This window comes from Triturus cristatus, chromosome 9, assembly GCF_964204655.1.
Source record: "Triturus cristatus chromosome 9, aTriCri1.1, whole genome shotgun sequence".
In the NCBI taxonomy this organism is placed as follows: domain Eukaryota; kingdom Metazoa; phylum Chordata; class Amphibia; order Caudata; family Salamandridae; genus Triturus; species Triturus cristatus.
The window spans coordinates 1,215,847,313-1,215,870,365 of NC_140592.1; the positions used below are offsets into that span (position 1 = coordinate 1,215,847,313).

Here is a 23,053-nt window from a genome sequence, read left to right on the forward strand (position 1 = left end):
TATAAATAAACGGGCGGAGGTCGCTCGGGACTTCCGGCCCAGACCCTCACCACAGAGTGCCGTGTCCATTCTTGTGTGCTGCCCTTACCTCCACGTGGCCCTTGCCCGGCCGGCCTGTTGGAGGCCTCACAGAGTGCATCATTTACAGCCAGTGCTTTAAATGGAAAAAAATAAGTGCAGGTACTCCCCAAAAGGAGCAGTGGGCGGAGTTTAGAGCGGTGCTAAGGTGGGACAAGGGGCGGGGTTAGCTTTTTGACTTTGCCAAGGTTGTATGCACAAAATCTGCATGCATTGTTAGAATGTCGGATGTATCTGTCCATTCGTTATCTCACTAATAACTATATATATGGCACTTACAGATAAGTGTTTATTACTACCTAAAGTAGCCTTTTTTAGCATCCTTAAAATAAGAAAAGATTGAGGAAATAACTGCGCGGTTCTAAATATATGCCTTCTTGTTTGCAGGCAGGTCCTTGCTGCAGGGTCATAACTCACTGAGCTATATTAGAAGGATCTTAACTTTTGACCTGCAGGTAACACAAGGCTCTATGCAACAAAAACAATAATGTTTTGATTTGTTCTACATTCCGTCCATCAATTGTGTCTTTTGCTCAGTTTGTACTGTACAGGTGGTAGGTATTTATCAAGATAACCATAACGGAAATGTGGCGTCATCAAATGTAACTCTGTGATGAAAGGCGCAGCAAGATACTGTAAGGTGACCAGTGGAAGCTCCATAGTTTCTTTTGTGAGTTCGTATGCGTTTGGTATGTGTGCATGTTGTGTGTGTGTCTACCGATGGAATGTGTGTGCTGTGTGTCTGTGCTTGTGGTTTTCGCAAGTGTTTGCGTGTGCGTGCGTGGGCATGAATCTTTGGTGCATGTACATCTGTGCAGTATGTACTCATCCGTGTCTGTGCATTATAGATTGTGTGCATGTATCCGTTACTGTGTTGTGTGCGTCACTACTGTGTTTGCCTACGGCGAGAGTCTATTTGTGCAGTGTGTGTTTTATTTGTGCAACAGTGAAGTCGAGCATTTCATGAACATTTGTTTTAAAAAAAATGTTAGTAAAATTGAAGGGTATCTGAAAAGTGTGTTCTTCCGAGTGAGCTGTGTTTATTCCTGTGACACATTCTGAAATAGCAGCCAGAGTTCAGTACAAGCTGAGCAAAAGACACACAATTGATGGACGGAATGCAGAACAAATCAAAACATTATTGTTTCTGTTGCATAGAGCCTTGTGTTACTTCCTTCTTTAATATCATAACTTACAGCTGTTCATAAACTTTTAATAGTAGTTCTCCTGCTGCCAAATATAAGGAATTTTGGGAATAGGCTTGTAGTCCTCACTGGATCTTTACCATACAGTAATGTAAATGTAAACACTTGTTAATCCCAATTTCCCTATTACAAATTCGTAAATGGAGAAAGACTAGATCTTCTAAAAGCTGTTTTGCTCCAGAATTGTAAATAATTCCTTGGAGTTGCGGGACATTGACAGAAGGTTCGGAGAAAAACAAGAAATGCTAGCGTTTAATCTAAATCCGACCTGAGGGGTTATTGTAGAAAGGAAATAAAAAAACAAAGTGAAAGTTACTGATTCAATTCACAAGAATTTTAGAAGTGTATGCCAATGCTAAAGAACTGCTGAACATTTTAAACTCGGCTACAAATAATAAATACGAGGCAGAGATTGAAGGCAGTTAAAAGTTGGAACGAATACCTCATTTTTACAACTGAATAAATAAAATTGGGGGCTCAATGTCTATCAGTGAAAACCTCAATAAAATTAAAACAGATTTATAAAGCGATAACCTGCTTTGAAATAAGTCACAACATGGAGGAGGAATTAAAATGAATGTTCAAATCAACACCAGCAGTTTGTAAAGGAGCTCCCCTTCCTCCAGATTTCATCATTTAGTTCAGATAGCGCCTACACCCTTTTCTTCTGCTTTCTAGGTGGAACGGGAGGAGACGTTGCCTAGGGGCTAGAGCCGCCGACCTTGGAGCATGGGGAACCATGTCCGAATACAAGACTCTGCCTAAAATACTGTGAATCTGGGCAAATCACTTAACATCAGTGCCCATGTGCCTCGGAAATAATAGGAAAATGTGTAACATAGTCTGGTTCTGTTGTAAAGTGCTCTAATGCTCTTGGGCAAGGTTCGTACTATACAAAAAATGTGACTAAAGTCAACGAAGATGCTATAGTTTATCATTGATTTAAACACCTGTAGCTTTTGCTGGACAGCTTAAGAAATTTAAATTGTAAATTGTATTTTTTAGCGCTAGCCACCTCTGGCAAGACATTGTAGCGCTTTGTGGTGAGGCGCACAGTCCTCAGATACCCAGGTTTGGAGGTAAATAGGTTAGAAATTTATGCTCCCTTATCCTAGTGGGTTTACTTGTTAAGTTTATGCTCTTGAGATCTCATGCATTGCCACTTGTGCTTTGCATAGGGGTAGATTGATTGAGGTGGGTCAGTAAAGGAGCAATGTTATTGGGAGTGATGGACGTGTGCCTGATAAAGGATGAATTGGATAGACAAGAGGAAGGAGTCGGGAAGTCTCGTTGCTTGCTCTCGGGGGACATGGATGAAGAGTCTGGAAGTTTGTGAAATATGACTATGGGTGTGTTGTACACCTGAAAAATATAAATAACGTGTGGAAATACCTCATTTAATCAGCGCTAGCTCAAGATTTAACAAGCATTGGTAAAGCCAGTAGGTGAATGCTATCTGCTTTTGTCAGTGTCTTTTATACATGTTTTTACAGCAGTGTGGCCGTTGTTCAGTATGGCTAAAAGTTAGTAGAGTACAGTTGTGTGGCATTGTGGCAAAGTGCAGTGGCATCCAGTAGTGTGGCATGGTGTAGAATGGTGTGTAGTGGAGTGGCATAGACTGGAATAAAGTTGGGTTGAGTGGAGTAGCATGGAGTGACGTAGAGCGGTGTGGCATATAGAAGCGTGGCGTGGCATTGGTAGAGTGGATTTGAGTGGCATGCCGTAGCATAGAGTAGAGTGGCATAAAGTAGTACAATTGTGGGTGTAAGCAACTAAAGCATTGATGGCGATGCAGATGGGGTAAAAGCAACATAAGCAAATTAAACAAGCGTTTGCAATGCAATAGGTCTCGCATTTACGAGAGTTTGAGCTATTGGCATTGTAAATGACAATGCCTTTTATTTAGGTGTTGTTTTTAAAACAGATAAATAAAAGGCATTGTCATTTACAATGGCAATAGCTTAAACTCTCGCAAATGCGAGACCTATTGCATTGCCGATGTCAGCGCCTGTGCTAGTAAAAAAATAAATAAAAATAAGCGTTGGGGGGAGAGCATGTCCTGAGCAGGCAGGATAAAGCTCTTTGAGAAAATAGATCTTGAGGCTATAATTAAAGCCTACCGGGTAACAACACACATAACCGGGGGTGTCTCCATAGGAGGTTACAAAATGAGACAAGACAGTACTAAGGAGGGACTACTAAGCCTTTTGACCAATGAACAGCCATAGTTTATAGTGGACAATGACACAATCCAATGAAATAATATGTCCGGAGAGTGGGCGGAGCTTCAAGTCCCTACCTGAATACAGCATAGCTCGCAGAACAGCGCATGCGCTACCCAGGCTTGATCTAAAAAGGAGCCGTATGCCAATGTTAAAAGTCTGCACGTCTAGGAATAATACCCAAACTCGTATAAAATATATTTTTTAAATAGTGCGTTGCATTGCAAAAGGACGAGATAGAGCAGTTGAGTAAGAACACAGGTGGTCCAGGGAGGAGCTAACACTAGAAAGGAAGGGAAGCCCACGGGAGCTAAGCAATTTAAAGATTCCAAATGAGAGTGACAACACAAACAACTAATGGTAGGCTGTGGATTGGTTGTTAGCCCACTGATTTGTAAACAATAGGTCTCACAGCACAGTACATGCACTCTGTAGACGAGACCGAAAAACATGGGCTTACTTCAGACACACACTCACTTTCTGTTTCCTGCTTTCTAATTTTTCCTCGCTTGGGGCTGACTTTCAGAAGTTGGGCACTAATCCTGGCAACCAAGTAATGTATCCTGAGAAATGACCAGCTTTCAGTTCTCCTGCAGCCTCCTGTCATTGCATCAGCAGGACAGGCTCAGCCAATGGGGAAATGAGGCAGAACTGTGGGTGGACTACGAATAGTTTGCTGCCTGTTTCTGCCCTGTCCTCTGGGGCTTCCTGCTCATTTTCAGGTGCTTTTATAGAGTTGCTGCTTGCAACATCACTGTACCATCTGTGCAGGATGTGCAGTTTTGCACCATGTGTTTTGGCAGGCGTCCTCCAGGACACCCGCTTCCCACTAAAACGGGCCCATTCCGTGCTACAGCGGCTCAAAAACTGTATGTATGTGTGCCCGGGAAGCTGCCTCTGCTCGGGCTGACGCACAAAAGTGGGGATAGGGGGGACTGAAGCCCTTTGAGCCCTATGGGCATTGCGCGCCTGGTGGGGTTGCTCTGTTTCTTGTACTGGTAGTTTTGGGGTGACAAGTTGGCGCTGGTGCACTGGCTCACCTCCCAGCCGCAGTAATCTTAATGTTGAGAGGCGGAGCTAGCGCCCTCAGATAGCTCTCAGCAGCCGGTGTCTTAGTCGAACCATGCAGTGGTCGCCGGGCCATTGTTTCTGACGTCACTCATTGTCCCCTGCAATTTGACTTCCCAGTCTCTAAACCTACCTGACGTTGTGGGTCGGATGTACACGGAGGGCAGAGCTCACTGCTAAAGTGTTCTGCGGCCGCTTTACGGCAGAAGGTTTTACAGCTTGCTGTTTTCTCAACCGCAGATTAATAAAGCCGAATAAATGAGACGGTTTATCACAACAGTGAAGCTACGGGGGAATATTATTATCATAAATTATGCAAATCTTGAAAAAAGAGAGCAAGGCTGTTACTCGCATTTTTGTATAGTGGAAAGCAAGTCCCTCGGGTCACCAAAGCGCTGTACACGGTGGGGGCCTCGGGCCAAGGTGAGTTTGTTGTCACAACACGGAGATACCCATAGAAGTTTGCTTTGGTAGAGCTGCTTGTCAGACCAAGGTTTGGAAAGTTTGCCAGGACTCGTCACTGGCCCTGGTTCCTATCCTTGGTCGTAAGTTGAGGCAGTGCTTGCTCCAAACACCGCTGTGCACCGTAGTATACAAACAGAATCCTGGAGTGTGTGACAAGACCGTGTTTTCATAGTGTGTGGAGTTTTGCTGTGGCAGTGATATGTTGTGGTGTTTTTTTTTCTGCTCCTGTGCATTTGCCCTGCATTACGGCAATGTGATTTTGTTTTCTTGTACCGCACTTGTCTTGCGTTCTTGTTTTGTTCTGATTTACCTTGTCATGTTTTTAATTGAGTTGTTGCATTGTGTATGCTGTGACGTTGTGTCGTTTACTTTAGATTTGTTAACAAATGCTGCTACATTTCTAGGTATCGGCGCAGGCCTTGAAAGTAGGCCTGCGCGAAGTTTGCGGAGTTCTGCTATGTGTAACTCCACAAAGCGAGTTTTCCAAGCGGCAGAGTGGGTTAGGTCGTGCCGTTCGCGATGATTTATAGCACTGGGTGTTAGTCCCGTGCTGGAACATCAGGGCGAACACCATGCGCAGCGCAAGAGGGCGCTGCTCCTTTCTGCTGCTTGAGTGGTTGTTCCACTCGAGCTGCAGCCTTCTCCTCGCGATCAGTGCGATCGGGAGCGGCCATCCACGACCGCCCGTGTTAAGAAATCCCGCTGGAAGGTGGTCTGGAGTAAGACTTACCTCGCTCGCCACTAGTTGGCGAGCGAGGTAAAAAACACCCCGCTCCATGCAAAGCAAAGAAAACTCCACGAATGAAGTGGAGTTTCACGTCCAGGCCTACTTGAAAGTTCATGCGACGTTAGAACCATTAACTAATACCTAAGGCGGAAAAATAACATTACTCCAGCTCTTAACATTACTTAAGAGATGAGTGGGCCCATAACTATGGCAGAGATTGTCTCCTAGTACTGTTACACACCCCCAGTTTAGCCTAGCCAGCAAGATGGCTCGGGCAGGAAAACGCTCGCCACTGACCTCTGCTATGACCTACAGTTGATGAGTTTGAATCCTTGAAAGGCCATCTCAGCCTTTATCTTTCCATAACAATGGCTAATAGTAACCTCTTCATTTATAGAAACCGCAAAAACTGTGAAACACGAGTTATTGTGTTAACCTAGAGAAAGTTTGAGATGTACTACAAGGCACATGTGCGGTTCCGCTCTCTTGTTTGATTGGCGGCTCTCATTGCCCACGTGCAAGGGCAGAGTTGGGGCGGGGGGAGTGCCCTTTGTCCATTTGCTGTCCAGTCTGGGACGGGATTATTTCCGGTGCCATGGGCCATGGTGGAAGAAAGAAAATGGGTGCCCTAGCCACTGTCTGACTTACAAAATATAGCAATAAACAGGGCTCAGTGGGTCTCTGGGCCCTGGTGCTATTGCACCTGCTGCACCTCTGACTACCTGTAGCAACCAAGCGCCCTTTACCTGGACATGGCGGGTATTGTTAATTGTGTTATTTCTCTGCAGGAGTTCGCTCCCTGCCTGCGAAATATAATCTAGCTGAACACGTGCAACCCTTAATGCCCCCCACACTGCAAACAAACGGAGAGCAGAAGGGGGAGTTCAGGTTGTCTGGGTAAAGCTGATCACCATGAAACCTGGAGATCAGATTCAGATTTGTTGCATTGCATTGGTAAAGCCAGTTTGTCTAGTGTTTGCTGCCAGCCTTTTGGTTTTGCCAGTGCTTGTTTTGCCTTGCCATGGCGGTTATAAAACATATATAAACACTATAAAAAAGCACAAAAACCTTTTGGTTGAACGACTTTGTGTGCAGGTGTGCGCCTGGTGAAAGAAGAGAATGCAGTTAGCCAATGACTGAAGGGGGTTGTCCTGCTGCCCTATGCAGTATGCTGCTCTGGGGGGGCACACATAGGAATGATACAATAACGGAGCAATGTATGTAAAGGGCTGTTTGAAAGTACCTCTATTATTTATATAGTCTGCATATAATTTTACTAGACTCAAACAATTGTATGATTTTGGGCAGGCCACTTTACACCTGTAGCCCCACAAATGCTGTGCATGTGGAAGGTAAATGCATACAAAACAATCTTACAATGTACAGTCTCTGTTGCATGTTTGCATATCCTGTCCTGCTCCCCATCTCTTTTTGGTTTGAATAGCCCAGCCTCCTCCCGCGCACCGCATCGTTGTATGTGCAGCTCTTTGTTTCAAATGACAGATTGCAATAAACGTGCTGGAGTAGGCGCTCTCCTGCTTCAAGGAACTAAGTCTGTGCCTGTTGGGATGGAAAAGTCCTATGCATGGTAATGGACGTGTACTAATGCCCTGAGTGCCGCACTGTACTGTTATCTGGATCCCTAATGCTGGTTTTTGTTGTCTTAGACAAACACTGATCATGTGTGTGCACCATGACACAGGCCTGTCTCCTGGATTGCGATCTTGTTGCACTGGGAAGGCGACCAAAGCGCAACCCTCCTAGTAGAGGAAGTCTACAGCCTTTACTATGAGTTAGGCAGCACAGGCGCAGTGGTGGCTGTATGCAGTGTAGTGATCAGTAGGAGTGAACAGGTTCTTTTTAACCCGTGTGACTAGAATGAAGCCTGCAGGCTCACTCGCTTTATTAAAAGTTCAGCTGCTGTGTGCTTAAGTCACCCATGGCCTACAATAGTTGGATGTGAAGTGTTGCGCAGTGCCGGAATGGTGATTCTGCACTGGTGGTATGTGTGCCAGGGAAGAGTACAGTGCAGGAATAGAACAGTACTGTGCAGTGCGTGCTGAATGCATGTATTGGCTGTTATGTATACCTGAGAGTAGTACATTACATGAGATATAGTGCTATGCAGTGTGTGCATGGTGAATGCATGTACTGGGTGAATGTGTACCTGTGAGAAGTACAATACGTGAAGGGTATAGAGTGCAGTGTGTGCATGATGAATGCTTGTGCTTGCTGTATGTGTGCCTGCAAGACGCACAATAAGAAAGGCTAACGGTACTGAACAGTGTGCGCTGAGTGAATGTGTGCTGAATGCATGTGTGCCTGGGGTGGCACTCACAAACACGGAGTGTGAGTGTGCCTGTTGTTGTATATTACTTGAAGGCCCCCGGGGTTCCACTTTGGGAAGCCCAGGCCTGCTGGGTAAAGACATGACGAGCTGAGGAATCCTCTCTAACAGATTCGTGTATTGCTACATTCCTGTGAGCTGGGTGGGGCTCAATGGAGGAAGGGAGGAAGAGACTCCCCCCCCCCCCCCTACACTTCAAAGGGTGTTCTTTATTTATCTATTGATCACAAGGAAGGGGCCTGGACACATCTCAGACAGGAGATGGTCTGATAAGGGAATCATAAAGAGTAGGGCTGGGAGCCCCGTAATAACGTTTTGATGCACATCTTACTGTGGCTGACATCCAAATGTGAACTCTAGTCACTCCCATGGCCTGTGTTGTGGGACTATCGGCTTCAGAGTCCTGCTGCGCCTCCCACATGCAGCTGACTTGCTGAACAGAGCCAGAGCCTTGCAAGTGTCCGTAGACAGGGTTCCTGCTGACATATTGCATGCCTTCTCACTGCTGGAGTAGGTAAGACTGGTTACTGGCCTACCGGGCCTGGGGACTCCCTGCTAAGGGCTCTGTGGCACCAAGACACTTTTGAATATTTATTTATTTTTGAGTTGGAGAGTGTTCTCGAGTTAAGGCCTACTAGTGAGCATTCCCTGCATGTGCCCACCAGTGAATGGGGAATAACCCCGAACACATTACAAAGAGCAGGTGGGACAGGTATTTTCCAGTGAAACCTAAGGGGGAAATGTGTTACTGTTTATAAATGTCCTAATCTTTCTTTGAATGTGTTCAGTTAGAAATAACATACTACCTGTTATTATAAAAATAAGTATTTGACTGGACATTGATTTTTCGGACGCTGCTGTGCGCTCTATGAGTTACGAGTTGTGTTCACTATTCTGTATCCAACCCCTGCCTTTCCCCCCCCCCCCCCCCCCCCCCCCCCCCAAGGGAGCCTTGACAGCTCGTTCACAACTACCACTGAGAGCCACATGCAGAAGGAGTACTTGGCCCAGTTTCTCACGATCCATAGTAGGTCGGGCCCGGGACATTGGGAGTAAAAGGCTCAGTCGCCACAGTTGGGCAGAGTAACTCCTGTGTTTGCCCTGTGGCCCTCTGGAAGGGGCTCTGACCGTGCTAGATCTTGATTCTTAAAGAAATGCCAATAAGAGCAATGTGGGGAAGAACTGGTCCCTCACAAAGAGACTGTTTTTATACAGGTAATTGGGTATTTTGTATCTCAACATGTTTACTGTTCACTTCATGCATAAAGTGCCAGGTTGCACACAAGGTGTGTTTAAACAGACTCTAACTTGGAGGTTAAAAAAAAACCACTCAAGCAACTGTACTCTAGAAACATTTCTGCTCCTCAATCCACAGCTCATCTGTCCCCAGTTCCATTAATTTTAATTATGTTGCCACCCCACCAGTATCTGCACCCCTTTTTTCTGCTAACAGCCCCCTAACATCTGCAGCACCTATCTGCTGCCAGCCTCCTTGCATCTTTACCCCCTTCTCTCTTCTGCGAAACCCTAGCAACTGCACCCCTTTCTTTCTTTCTGATATCGGCCCCTTGTCATTTGCACCCATTTCATTTTTTTCTTCTAGCCCCCTTAGCTCGGCACCCCCTTTTCCTGCTGCCAGCCCCCTAAACTCTACATCTCCTTTTTGATGTAGCCCCCTTTACATCCGGACCCCTTCCTTTCTACTGCCATCCCCACATGCATCCATACCATTTCTTTCTTTCTGATGCCAGCTCCCTAGCATCTGCACCCCCTTCTTTCTTCTGTCAGCCTCCAAGCTTCTATACCCCTCCTTTCTGATGCAGCCCCAAGCATCTGCACATCCTTCTTTCTGCTGCCAGCCCCCTAGGTCTGCACCCCCTCCGCATGGGCTAGGTCGGGTGCACAGCGCACACACTCCTCCCCCCTTACAGGCAGGGTCAGGTGCACAGCACACACTCCCCTCCCCCCGTACAGGCACAGTCAGGCGCATAGCACATACACCTTCTGCACGTGCACAGCAGACCTGCCCCCTCTGCACGTGCACAGCAGACATGCCCCCTCAGTGCGGGAACAAGGGGTGTGGGGATGCTGCAGCACCGCAAAATAACCATGCTGGAGTTCAGAAAACGAATGAGCAATTAACATGCCTTTACATTTTGTTTTTTTTCTTGTCACATTTGTTGAGCGTTCCAAGACTGGGGTCAAATGTCATGCTATGTCTTCTGACAAACTGCTGCTTGGTTTTTAGGTCTCGCCTCAGCAGCACGCATGCGCTGCTCTAGGAGTTGACCTTTAGAAATTGGTCAGCTCTTTTCAAGCACTCGTGCTTGTGCTGGCATCCACCTTGCAGGAGCGAGCAGCGGCGTGCAGGGGCCATCTGTTTTCAATTAGCGTGGCCGCGCGCGCTTGCTCCTCCACTGCCTGTCTCACCCTCGCTCTCCCTTGTCAACTTGTTGGCTTTAAATTCTGGTCACCCTACTCATAAGCAACAGCGCATGCACTGTTTCAGGCGAGATCTAACAACCACCCACAACCTGTGCTCCCAGACACCGATACGACCCAGTTTGCAGTGAAGTACAATACAAAATTAACACGATGCAAGAAAAAAATGCAGACAAAGGCATCCTGGAAAAAGCAAATACTTTTACGGTAGTAAAACTGGGTTATGGGACACTACAAAATTCTTAATCCGGCACTTTACAAATGCTGGTTACAACCATGAGAGTCCTGTCGCCAACTTAAATCTTCTAGCTTTCTCTCTCTCTCACCCTTTAACCACCTTGCTTCCTATCCTTGTCTCTTACCCTCCCCCACCCTACCTCACCTCCCTCTCTCTCATAGCCATCTAGGGTATCCCCAACTCCTGCAGTGCTTTCATCCGCTCCCCTGGCAACTCTGGCGTTTTTCCCCTTATTGCCTTTCCGAGCAATTTCGGCACCTCTCCTATCGAGCACTGTAACTGCTTTCCACTCTCGCCACTTCTACTTCATGCAACATCTCACCTCATTCATACTTACCAAAGGGTGTCACGATTAGACCAAACCATTTGAAAGAAGGGGGTTGCTTGAAATTATTTGGCAAGTTCTGGGTACCTTTCATAGCCTGAGACGAAATTACAGCATATATAGTAGATACAGTTTTGCTTTTCTATATTTCTAATACAGCGATCATGGTGTAGCTCTGTAATGTGAAGGTAGGAAACGTTCGTCCTAGCGCCTCTTTCCTGCTATAACCAGCAATGGTATCACCCTGTCTGAGTGACAGAAGCTAAAAGATGGCATCCGGTTGCTTAGCGCTGGCCCTGTAGATCCTATCCGTGTGTACCAAGGCCGTCACCTCTACCCCTTGTGACAGCGACAGCTACCAGGAGCCTCAGTCATGTCCAATTCTGAGTAGGAGAGCCAAGACCACCAGCTGAAGATCGTCCTTCTGGGGGACGGGGCTTCTGGGACGGTGAGAACCCCATCCTTTTAATCAGAACCGTGGTTGGGCTTGGTGATGGTGACAGAGCCAATCTTTGATGTGTGCTGGAGATACAGGGGCAAAGTATTTTCATTTAGACCTGGGCAATACTGATGAAATCATAAAAAACATTACCGCTGCTTGTTGTGAATCAGGTCGTAGCAAATTTGTATCATGTACGTGATTTGGGGACTGAAGGGAGTAAGCTTTGTAGCCTGGCAAGCGGCTGGAGACAATTGATTATGCAGGAGGACACTTTCTGAACCTTCAATTGGAAGTGGTACAATAACTGTTCACATTGTTTTTACATTAATAAGTTGAAATAAGGGGCGAGTTTAGAGCAAGTGAAAAGCTGTTTGGGAGGAAAAACATTTGAAACGGTGTGGTGCTAGTTGAAACATATAGCTGTGTCACAGAAAGAATAAGAGTGAACAAATTCTGTCTTCCCAATTAGAAGCATGCGGCTTTCAAAAGATCAGCTGGAATAGGAAAACAACGAAACCTCTGCAGTGTAGACGCTCATTTGTCCTGCTTTTCTTCTGACCGTGGAGCCTCTCTGACATGGGGCCCGATTTAAATGTTGGTGGTATGTATACTCGTATACTACGTCCCAACGGCGACGGAATAAACATATCGCCAACTTGAAGGTCCTCCCGAACGATTTAAATGGAACCTCTGGCTACGGCCAGGGCTTTAAGTGGAATGAAAAAACTGGTGGTGGTGGGGGGATGGGGAGGGGGGGGGGTCTTTCAAAGGTACCTGGCCGATGTAATTTAGGGCATGGCTTCAAAATACTTAAGCTAAAAATTTGTGCTTAGCATAGTATGCCACCGACTGGTATTTTGCAGTTTCTGCCATTGCATCCAGATGTATAATACAACAAGTAACATTATACCTACAACACACCAGGACTATTGGCTTTGTCCGTGGTTGTTAGTTGCATAAGATAAATAAGCTACTAATATGGCTTTGTTAAATATAATATTGAAAATGCTTCAGTTCTGAAATGAGACTAAAGCGAATCGCTTTGAAGTTACATCAAAGGCTTTGAGCAATGGTACTGTTGCTGAGTTAAGATTTTTTTTTCACCCAGAGAGTGCAAATATGGAGAGCCCGATAGTGGCCCGCCTCAGCACCTGCTTTTTAGAACTGCCGGTCAGCACCTGTAGAACCCGGGCCACTTAAAGCCCGCAAACTCTTAGTCCGTAGTCAACATGTTTCTACTACCACTTACTACACAGGCACTAACTGATCTGAGCATTCATTAGGACTAGGAAACCCATTCCTAATCTCATAGCCCTATACCAAGGCATTGATTCTGTAATCATGCGAGAGCTTATTCGTCTGTCAAGAATCCACTTCTGCTCCTGAACTGATCCGATCAGTCCAGGAAACTCCTCCTTTCAGAGCTCCACATGGCATGCCCTGTTCATGCAGTAAGTGGGCATGCAGTGCCCAGGGACTGATTTTTTTAGTTTACAGTCTCCATGATTTTTCTTTGAGCACTGAAGGTGTCTCCGCATCAGTGGTGGCTTAGAACATATCTGTGCCTCCAGGACTGATATCTTTGATAGCTAGTTCCTCTATGAGGTTGGAAACTGAAGGTGCAGTCCTGCATCTTACTAGACATGCTGTTCTGGTGTGCCGTGCGGTACACAACTTGCTTTCTGTGCAAGGGAGTTCTGGAATGACCCCTACAGATGAAGCTGTTTAGAAGAGGAGCTCAACTGCTTAGTTCTGTGAGTGAAGGAGCTTTGTAAGAAGGACTGGAAACCATCACCATCTACATTGAATGTGGCCCAAGGGAAGGATCATTGCCTACAATAGACCTGTGCACCCCCTTTGTTCCCGTCCCCCCATTGTGCCCAGGGTTGCCCACGACTGGACCTTGAGATTGTCTAGGACCCGTCAGACCTGAAGTCCAGGCAGCTCATCGAGACAAAGCTGAGCTGAACCCAGCAATCTGCATCTCCAATTCCGTGCAGCTGTTGCACATTTATCGGCGTCTAAAGTTTCTCCTCTTGTGATGATTTGTTCTCCACTGCCCATGTAAACGTTGACCTTGAATAAAGGCTTGTTTGTTAACCCCTTCAGTGCCCGCCCCTTTCCCCGCCCTGTGCCGGCGCTTTCATTAGCGGGCGGGGTTTATGACGAGCTGGTCTCGTCATGGGCACAGCGCAACCGCGGCCCATGACGAGACCAGCTCGTCATAGGCATTGAAGAGGTTAAGTGCCCATTGATTTTTTTTGACAGCGAAAATCCTAATCATGTTCAGCATTTTACAGGATATTACCCTGCAAAGTATCACTGCCAGCGTGTCCGGGATCTCAGAGAGTGGGCATTTGGGATAATCTGTCGTTCCGTATGGACACCAGTGGCTGTGCTTTGGTCATGAACCACAACTCTGTTTCTGTGTGATAAAGGATCAGCACCAGAATGTGGGTGGGCTTGTCCCCTTTAGAGATGTAGGTTGTTGGGATTGTGTGGCTTCCACTCATTTTGCCAGGAACCAAGAAACACATTGTAGAAGCAGCAAAGAGCTTGGCCAGGTCCAAGGAAGTATTGGTGTGGTATGCAACTTTACCCTACACAGCACAACACCATTAGGGAGCCTTTGTGCCTTCGGCTGCGACAACTTCTTGCAGCTATGCAATCTATGGGGTAAACAACGTTTATGACAAAACTTTTTTCCCACATGGAATCACAATGCGGTCGTTACAACGACCGCGTTGTGATTCCGCATACCATTACTCCGCAAGTCGGAACAACGACTTGCGGAGGGGGGGGGGTGGGGGGGGGTGGAGGTGTTGGATTTAAAATCCAACACCTTCCCTAGTGTCCGCACAGACTGGAGTTGGAATAGTAAATTATACTATTCCAACATCCAGCGCCCCCCTCCGCAAGTCGTTGTTCCGGCTGACGGAGTAATGGTATGCGGAATCACAACGCGATCATTGTAACGACCGCGTTGTGATTCCATGCGGGAAAAAAGACTGCGGGACAATGACCTATATTCAATCTATGGTGCACTGGACTCTGTGCACAATGCACTGAAGCATAGACCACAGAGTGAGTTTGGGAGAACGTATTGGTGCTCTTGGGCACCAGTGAAACTAAGTCAAAACCAACTTTTATATTGCGCAGGAACTGGTGCACTGTGTAAATCCTGCAACAATTACAGTAGAAAAGTGTTTTCTCGTTGTGCAAGTCCAGTGTCAAATACAGTAGACAAGGGCTGATACACGTAAACCCTGCAACAAATGCATTTAAAAAGAGTTTTTTATTGTGTTATCATTTCACATATAACTTTGGTTCAGGAGGGGTTAGATTAGTAATCTTGTATGTGATTTAAAGTACTTTTTCTATTTCCAAGTAAAAGCACTGACTGCATTGATAGCAATATTGTGTGCTGTTACTTTTCTGAGTTCCGAGTTTGTCCTTCGATCCACCGACTAAGTACGCTGTGCTCTTCTATCTTGACTGTCCAGTGCTAGAAGCCGGCATCCCCTGGATTGGCTCAGTCGGGAAGTTGTGCCGGCTTTTTTAGGTCAAGCCTGGGCAGCGCATGCGCTGCTCTGTGAGTCGAGCTGTATTGAGGTATGGCATAAAAGCCCAGCTCATTTCCCTGCCCATCTTTTCAATTGGCTCCTGTTACTGTCCTTTCAAAATGGTTGCTTTTCATTCAAGAATAAGCGTAGTAGTCCCTCCTTGGTACTGCCTTGTCTGCGTTTGTAACCTCCCATAACGACTGGACTTTGTACTTGCGTTGTTACACAGTCTGCTTTATCTAGGAGCACTATTTTCTTTAATAATCTTCCCTATTCCACCCACGACGTCTCAGCACACTGCCACCTTTTATATTGTTATTAGTCATGTAGTTTTAAATTTTCAGCATGGTCTGCTTTAACGGTAGCGGCCGTGCTTATTTAATTTCCCGCGCGGTCTGCTTTCACTTTAGCGGCCATGCTTATTTATTTATTGAATTTACAGCACAATCGCTTTCAGTTTAGCGGCTGCGCTGCAAAAGCTTTCTTTATTTTTAAACTTTGTGTAAAAGTGCCCCATATACGCTTTCAATTTAATGTTTGCCGCACCTCTTTCTTTAGATGCTGCTCACTGTAACCTGAATATGGCAAACAGCCTCTAAAGAAAGGGGCGTGGCCACCATTAAAGAGGTCTCGAATTTGCGAGAGTTTGAGCTATTAGCGTTAGAAATGACAGTGCCTTTTAAATGTGTTGCTTTGAAAAACACATAAATAAAAGGCATTATTAGTTACAATGACAATAGCTTAAAATATCGCAATTGTGAAACCTATTGCATTGAAAATGCTTGTTTAACTGGGATTGGTGTTTACTTTTTACTGACTCTAAAGTGAGCGAATTTAGTAAAGTGAACCATCTGACACTGTTGCTGGCATACAGGGAGTTTGAAAGAAAAGGCAATAGGAAATTGATTTTTGCTAATACACAACAACATTTAAATACCTGTAAAGGAACTTCCAAATATTCCAAAACATATCAGTTTGGAAAACAAAAATAAAGCCTATTTTTTGTAATTACAAAGTGTGATGGAAACAAAGATGTTGATACAATAAAGACACTTTACTTGGTGATGCTTAAATGGTAAATATTTGCTGAAACCGGACACATCTATACGTTTCTATCAGGAAAACGGTATGTCTTTCAAATATAATGGCAATTTCAATGGAAAATGTGTGGTCTGTAAATGACGGGGCACTACCATACCAGGTTATAGTAATATTTTTGTGACAATGTGCTTCGATGTGCACTACATGACCGATGCTACACCCGTACCACTCTCTACTAAATGGGTTTGGTTGTGACGCTTGCATTTTTCAGAATCCCTAGGGCTTCAGTGATGTAACATTGATGGCAACACCAACCCTTTGAAAATCATTCCAGCACCATTGCACGTCTCTCCCTGCACAGCGACTCTACTGTGCGCTCAGTAGATATTCCGGAAGTAAATACCACTGATGCATGTGAGAATCAAACGTGAAATGTTTAAACTGTTTATTTACTACAAGTGCTCTGCCGTATTTGCACGCTGTTATCTGGCAGTTCAAAGACGCGCGGTTTGTTTAGCCCGACAGAGACTTTCTGCCGAGTCAGTGTGGTATTTTCGAAGCGTGATGGTGCAGTGAGGCCCGCCCTGCCCTGCCCTGGTCTCGCTATAATCGAAAGGATGCCGAATGCGTTAGAACATTACTTTTGTTCCTCTCATCTCATGTCACGGAACAAACTAGTCAGCAGCGATGGAAACGCATCGCTTTTTGCTATTCGTAGCTTCAAAACCCCGATGACATCTGGTTATGATGTTCCCCTTTTCTGCCTGTCGCAGTCGGACGGCCAAGGGCTGCAGGAGAAGGGTAACTGGGGGAGCGGGGATTACAGCTCACTCGCTGATCCGCACCCCACAAGTTATTTCCTCTGCCCTCTTGGCTGGCTGGTTCAAACAATTCTCGTTTGTTAGAAAGAAACGAGCTCGCTGGGTGCCGCCATGATGTTTTATTTATGGCTTCTGGTCACCGCGCCGGACTTCCGGTTCCTGTTGAGGGGGGGCCTCCGGTGATGAATGATGTTCAAAAGTCACTACTTCTGACCTTCAAGCCTTGTCCTCTTCTCCGCAACATGGGTGGGCGGCGGCTACTTTCCCGTGACGTCTCATGTCAGAAACCATAAATGTTTACTGAAGGTCATTGTCGCACCAAGCGCCACAGGCCCGAACAGTAACCCCCATGGAGGGTGCCAATCTGAGATATAAAGTGTAGCGGTGCTTCATGCGATGTCTGATTACACTGCTCTCCCTCCAGGGCCGTCACTTTTCAAAGGTTGGCCAGAATGGGAAGGTTGATTTTGAGGTTATGATGCTTTCAAGATGGCTGCGCCTATTTCAGGAGCTCCTTCTCACTGGCGCACTCACGTCCCCGTGTGTCACCTCTGAACACGAAGTACACTGTAAGTTGGTTGTAAGGTTCATCCCTTGCTTACTAAGATCTCAGAATTCTGTCTAGGGCTCTAGTGACATTAAACTGCCAGGCCGGAGCTAACGTGGTCCGTAAAGGTGAAAAACCCTAAAATAATACGATCAGCTAGACTAAGACAAGCTACCTTGGTTCATTTTGTATCTGTTAACTAGTTTAGTATGGAATTATCATGTTATTTTTCCTAGTCTAGAAAATAGTCACTCTTTCACTACTGAAGGTTTCTGCAGTATCGGGGTAGGAGTAACGATCTGCCCTCAATGTTTTCTGTGCTTGAGATGTAGCTTAGAGGACGTGGAGGGTCATGTGCTCTGCACTTAAGTCAGTGGTTCCCAAACTTTTTCGACCAGTGGCTCCCTTGACCCATTGGCCATTGCCTGTGGCTCTCCAATGTTTCTTTTTTGAAGGGTGGGTGGATATTTGCATGCACTTCCATGTCATGTGCCAACACAGCAGCAAAAATAAAGCTGTATGTGGTTTAAGAAATCATGAGACCCTGCTGAGACAGGTGTGTTGGCACATATGACATGGGTAGAAATGGCAGTGCATGCAAATATCCACCCCTCTTGCTTCCAAATGTTGGCATTATGCTGTGTGTCGTGTTTTACTTCCCTGTGCTCAAGGAGAGAGCAGACCTGTCTGGAAATGTGTGTGTACTGAAAGAAATGTGTACTGGAAGTATATATGATCCAAGTACAAATGTCAATATTTGGTGTGTTTAATGGACAGGACAACTGTACTTTGCTGATAACTTGCATTATTGTAAAATGCATTTGGGAAAAAAACGAAACTATAAACGAGTAACAAAATTAATCCGGCATCGTCTGCTTACTTTGGGAGTGTTGGAGCGTGGGGATCCAGTGAAATATGGAGGTCATCTCCCTCGACATGCCATCAACTAAGTACTAAGTTTACAGCTTTAGGCATATCACTTACACATCATTGACATCATGCGTTTAAGTCTAATTTGTTTAACTGAAGCCAACATACCCTTCAACATTAAATGCATTAAAGTGCTTGGTGCACGGCTCCCCTGGCTAGGTTTCACGGCTTCCAAGGGAGCCACGGTGCACAGTTTGAGAACCACTGAGTTAAGGGGTTAAAGCTGAAATTTGAATGCTGTGGCGTGCTATCTAGTTCTGTGTAGTAACAATAAGGGACCAAAATGTGTTTATTTATATGTGGAATGTTGAGAGCTCTGTTGAAGATAATGGGAGTGAATCAGGGCCAATGCTAGCTGTTATGGACCTTCCGCTCCAACATTCTAATGCTTTTATTTCTGTTTCCCTTTATATTTAAGAACATTCTATCCACAGTGGGTGGAATGTTCTAATAGCACTGTCGCCCTCATACCCTGAGCTTTATTAGTTATGAAAGGGCCTCTCCCTTCCTGTGGGCCCTCACAGGAAGCTTGGGACTGTAACAAGGGTAAAGTTGGGGGTACATGCGGGTAGACTGCATCCACCCACTATTTCCACAGGGTTCACCCGATCAAGAAGTTGGCGCCCACTAAAATATGCTGAATTGGGTGTAGGTTGAAGACGTCAAGACACTTTCAGCGTCGCCTGCGTGTTGTCTGCTTTTGTTCGGAGCAGCAGAGGTGCAGGCAGCAAGGAGGGTGTCTTATTTTAAATTCCAGCTGGCCCCAAAACAAAGGCCAGATTTAAGGGGCCATCACAACTCCTTTTGTTCGAGTATTTTGGCTGGGTGCTATCTGGAGCCTCACACCTAGATGAAAATGTAAAGAAGGGGAAACGGAAGCACACATCTTGTTATCACTTCACAGGTTCTTAAGAGGGGCATGCTGTTGACCTCATTCAGTCCCTTTATGCACTGGTATAATGTCAGATGTGTTGGTCTGTCCCAGTAATTAACACAAATAACACTAAGTGCCACTATTTTTTTAAAGTTTGTTTTATAGCGTTACTCATCCCAATGCAGAATGCCAGAGTGCTTTCTTTACATCACAAACATTGTGCATTGACAATAAATCATGTGAGTAAATCAATGTACAGGTTACGTTACATCATACAGGGTTACAAGATGTAGGAGTCGCGAGTCCTTCATAGCTCACTATGCTATTTTAGAAGGATTACTATTTATGAGCTGCAAGTAACAAAAGTATTTTGTGTAAAGCAGTAACGTAAAATAAAAATCTATCATCTGCATGTTATGATGTGCATTGCAGGAGGCACATTAACCCTCTGTGCTACTTTGATTTAAAAATGGGGCAAGACAAACCGCAGCTCTCTCCAGAAAATGTGTTAACCTCCAGAGTAATCCTACCATTATTATTTCCAGAGAAATCGGACAATTTGTATTCCCTGAGACTTACTGGGCGCAAAAGATCTCTGCAGCAGGTGCCTTAACCCCATAATATATTTTAAAATGCAGGCTTTACAACCAATTAAGCTGAACTGATTTACTGCCACATCGGGCCAATTTCTTTGTGGCAGATTTAAAAAATAAAAAAATGAATAAATAAAAAGAAATGTATAAGTTGAGGCCCATACTTTGCATCAGGGTTGTGTCACTTTTTTGTCATAACCGTGGTGCAAAATCTCATTTGTTAAATCTCGTAATGCAGTGTACTCACTGTAGAACCGCTAAACATATGTCTGCGGTGTTAAGATCTTATGTCACTAATTGTGATGTCGCTTCCTGTGAGGTCATGGGTTGTGATGTCACTTTCTGTGATGCCACCTGCATGCTTCCTAACTTGATTAGTCCCCCACTTGGCTGTAACTCAGGAAGAGAGGCTTTTCACAACCACTATAGCTCTAGACGAGGTGCTATAATGCTACGTCGAGTGTTTTTTTTTTTTGTTTTTTTTTTTAATGAAGATTTTTCTCCTATTTAATTGTAGTTTTGTTAACATTGTGTCTGCGAGGGTGAGTGAGGGTTGAAAGTTGGGTGTGTAATATTTTGCTAACAACATACTGCTGATTGCGTGGAGTTCTTGTGGGTATCAAACATACAGTGAAAGTCGAATAATGAATGGCATTCGTTAGTGTGCTTTGATCATTCACTGATTTTCACACTGGGGGAATAATCCACTAGTGACAAAGTCATCAATGCCTGCAACAAATTGTGTGAGTGTGTCGTCAGTTGAACATTGTAATAAACCTGCATGATGTCATTCCTATAAATTACGAAAAAGGGGCATTTTTTCCCCTTGACACCCAACCCCCCCAAATATCTTTCATGCGGCTAGAAGAGGCCAAAGAGGCCACAGAGGAGCTATACGAAGCCCTGTATGTAAATGTATTTTGAGTTTGAATGAAATGTTGAGATTCGTGACTTGATGCCTCGTCTCTTCTCTCCACAGCCTCGGGGACCAGTTTTATAAAGAAGCCATCGAGCACTGCCGCAGCTACAATGCGCGCCTCTGCGCCGAGCGCAGTGTGCGCCTCCCCTTCCTGGACTCCCAGACAGGCGTGGCGCAGAACAACTGCTACATCTGGATGGAGAAGCGGCACCGTGGACCAGGTACAGGTGATGATGAGAGACAACGGGGCGGGGCTCTGTGAACCTCATGGGGTTTCATTACCAGAACATCTCATCTCGCCAGGGTCCAATCGGGGTGAAGCCATCCCAGGTCCCAGATGCTCCACCCGGTCCCTTGGGTCATCTGGGCAGCTGCCAATTATACGCCTCCTGCTGTTCAGGGATGCCAGTCCCTTGTTTATATATAGCACCCAAGCACTGCAAGAGCCTCCGCTTCATTGTCCATTCTGCATTCCCAACAAGCATTAGCAAAGCCAATAGGTTTGACGTTGACTGCCACTCTTCGCCTATTGGTGCACATCTGTCTTGTTGGGAAGCTGATTGGCCCTCGTCAATCTAAACAAGCATTGGCAAAGCAGTAGGTCTCGCATTTGGGACCCATTGGCTTTGCCAATGTTTTTTAGTAACGCTGTGCAACATGGCTAAAGAAAACAAAGTTCCGGGAGCTTGTAGGTCAAAACTTGCAGTGGGAACAGGCAAACTACCAGTCATATCATCATACTTCATACTGTTGGCTGAAAAACACACTGCAGTACTGAAAGACATACTTTGTCTGCTACTTAATACACGTACAAGACATGAGTTATTTGTACAATTGTATGGCACACACTACAACTACATCACCGTTTTGTGTTATTACCTGACACAGTGGTGACATTTAACCACTTTTAAAGTGTGCGGAGTGGAGTGACCTGCAATGATGGAATCCTCTGACCAACCGATTTCTGCAGCAAGTGTATTAACGCTTGGAGCTACCACTTCAGTATTTCTCTGTGGCGGTCTGTGAGTGTCGCAATACTTTAAGGTGCATCGCTGTCTCCAGAGGTTAGCCTCTAGCCACTGAGCCTCGACGCACCGTGAAACTTCCTCCTCAAAGCTGCTTGCTTTTTTGTGGCTTATTTGAGGTCAGTAAAAAAAGAAAGTGCCAAGTGTAGTAGGCTGAAACTACGAATCAAACTTGGACAAAAACAACCATTATTCTCTTATCGCAGCTTTGTACAGCTTCATGCCACTTGAACTAAACTGGAACCGAGTCAGGGTTTGACCCAGAGACCTAATCGCTGTGATAAGAACAGAATATGCCAGTCATTTCACCTCTTTAGGCTTGTATATCTGCTCTCATTTTGCTCTGATAAACAAAAGAATGCACAGGTTTATGTCCAAGATCAAAGCATCTTGGGTAAAGTGGAGGAGCCGGGATTTGAAGGTGGCCCCCTGCTTCCAATGAGGACAGTAAACTCACTAGATATTATCATTATTAACCTACCTGCTTCTTATGAGTGACTGATAAGAAAATATATGAAAATCGCTTTGTCAAGTAAACCACCATAGTGCGCCAAGCGCTTCTTCCCCAAACAATACGATGTCCTACGATAGACCACGTCCCTAATTATGTACTTTGTCATTTTTGCAATGTTGCTCTTATAAATTGTTAGTTTACTCATTGTTTCAGCTGTTGCCAAACGTTACCGCAGTGTCTAGAGAGCGGAATGAACGTACTGTTTGAATCACAATGGTTACATGTAGCTATCTAGTTGAATAGCACTCTTTGCTTCGACCTTAGAAGGATGTAAGGCTAGATGGTCTTACTGGGATTCAAGCCAATTGTGAGGTTATGCCCGAAATTTACCAAGAACGCGTGCCAAACTCATTCGCCCTCAGACACAATAAGAATTCAAAGAAATGGATACAACGCAGTGGCGGCTGCTGCCAATCAAAACAAGTAGGGTGGCGGGGTTGGGAAATAAAAAATAAAAAAAAATTATAAAGCAACTTACCTGCTGGTTCGCAGCCGGCTGCATTGTTGCTCCTGCTTCTCCTCTGGAAGTGGGTAGTCCTGGAGGCACAGGCTCCCCACCCAATCCAGACGCTGCTCTCATAGCATGAGAGCAGCATCTGGATTGGTCTGACAGGCCTAGTTTGCCGCTCAGACGGTACCTGGGAGCCTGTGGGGTTTCTCCAACAGA

General features: G+C 45.4%; 1 protein-coding gene across 5 annotated transcripts in view; it reads left to right on the plus strand.

The window, feature by feature from the left end:
• The window catches only part of DPF3 (double PHD fingers 3), a 499,249-nt gene that overhangs the window by 157,672 nt on the left and 318,524 nt on the right, over positions 1-23,053 (plus strand). For 3 of the 5 annotated variants that reach the window (XR_014968956.1, XM_085627278.1, XM_085627280.1), the window contains exon 2: positions 20,908-21,074. Coding sequence is in view for 3 of the 5 variants with exons in the window: in XM_085627278.1 (XP_085483404.1) it covers positions 20,908-21,074 (167 nt within the window). In the remaining 2 variants the exon portion in view is untranslated. The remainder of the gene's footprint in view (positions 1-20,907; positions 21,075-23,053) is intronic. The other 2 variants (XR_014968957.1, XM_085627279.1) reach the window with 1 other exon arrangement.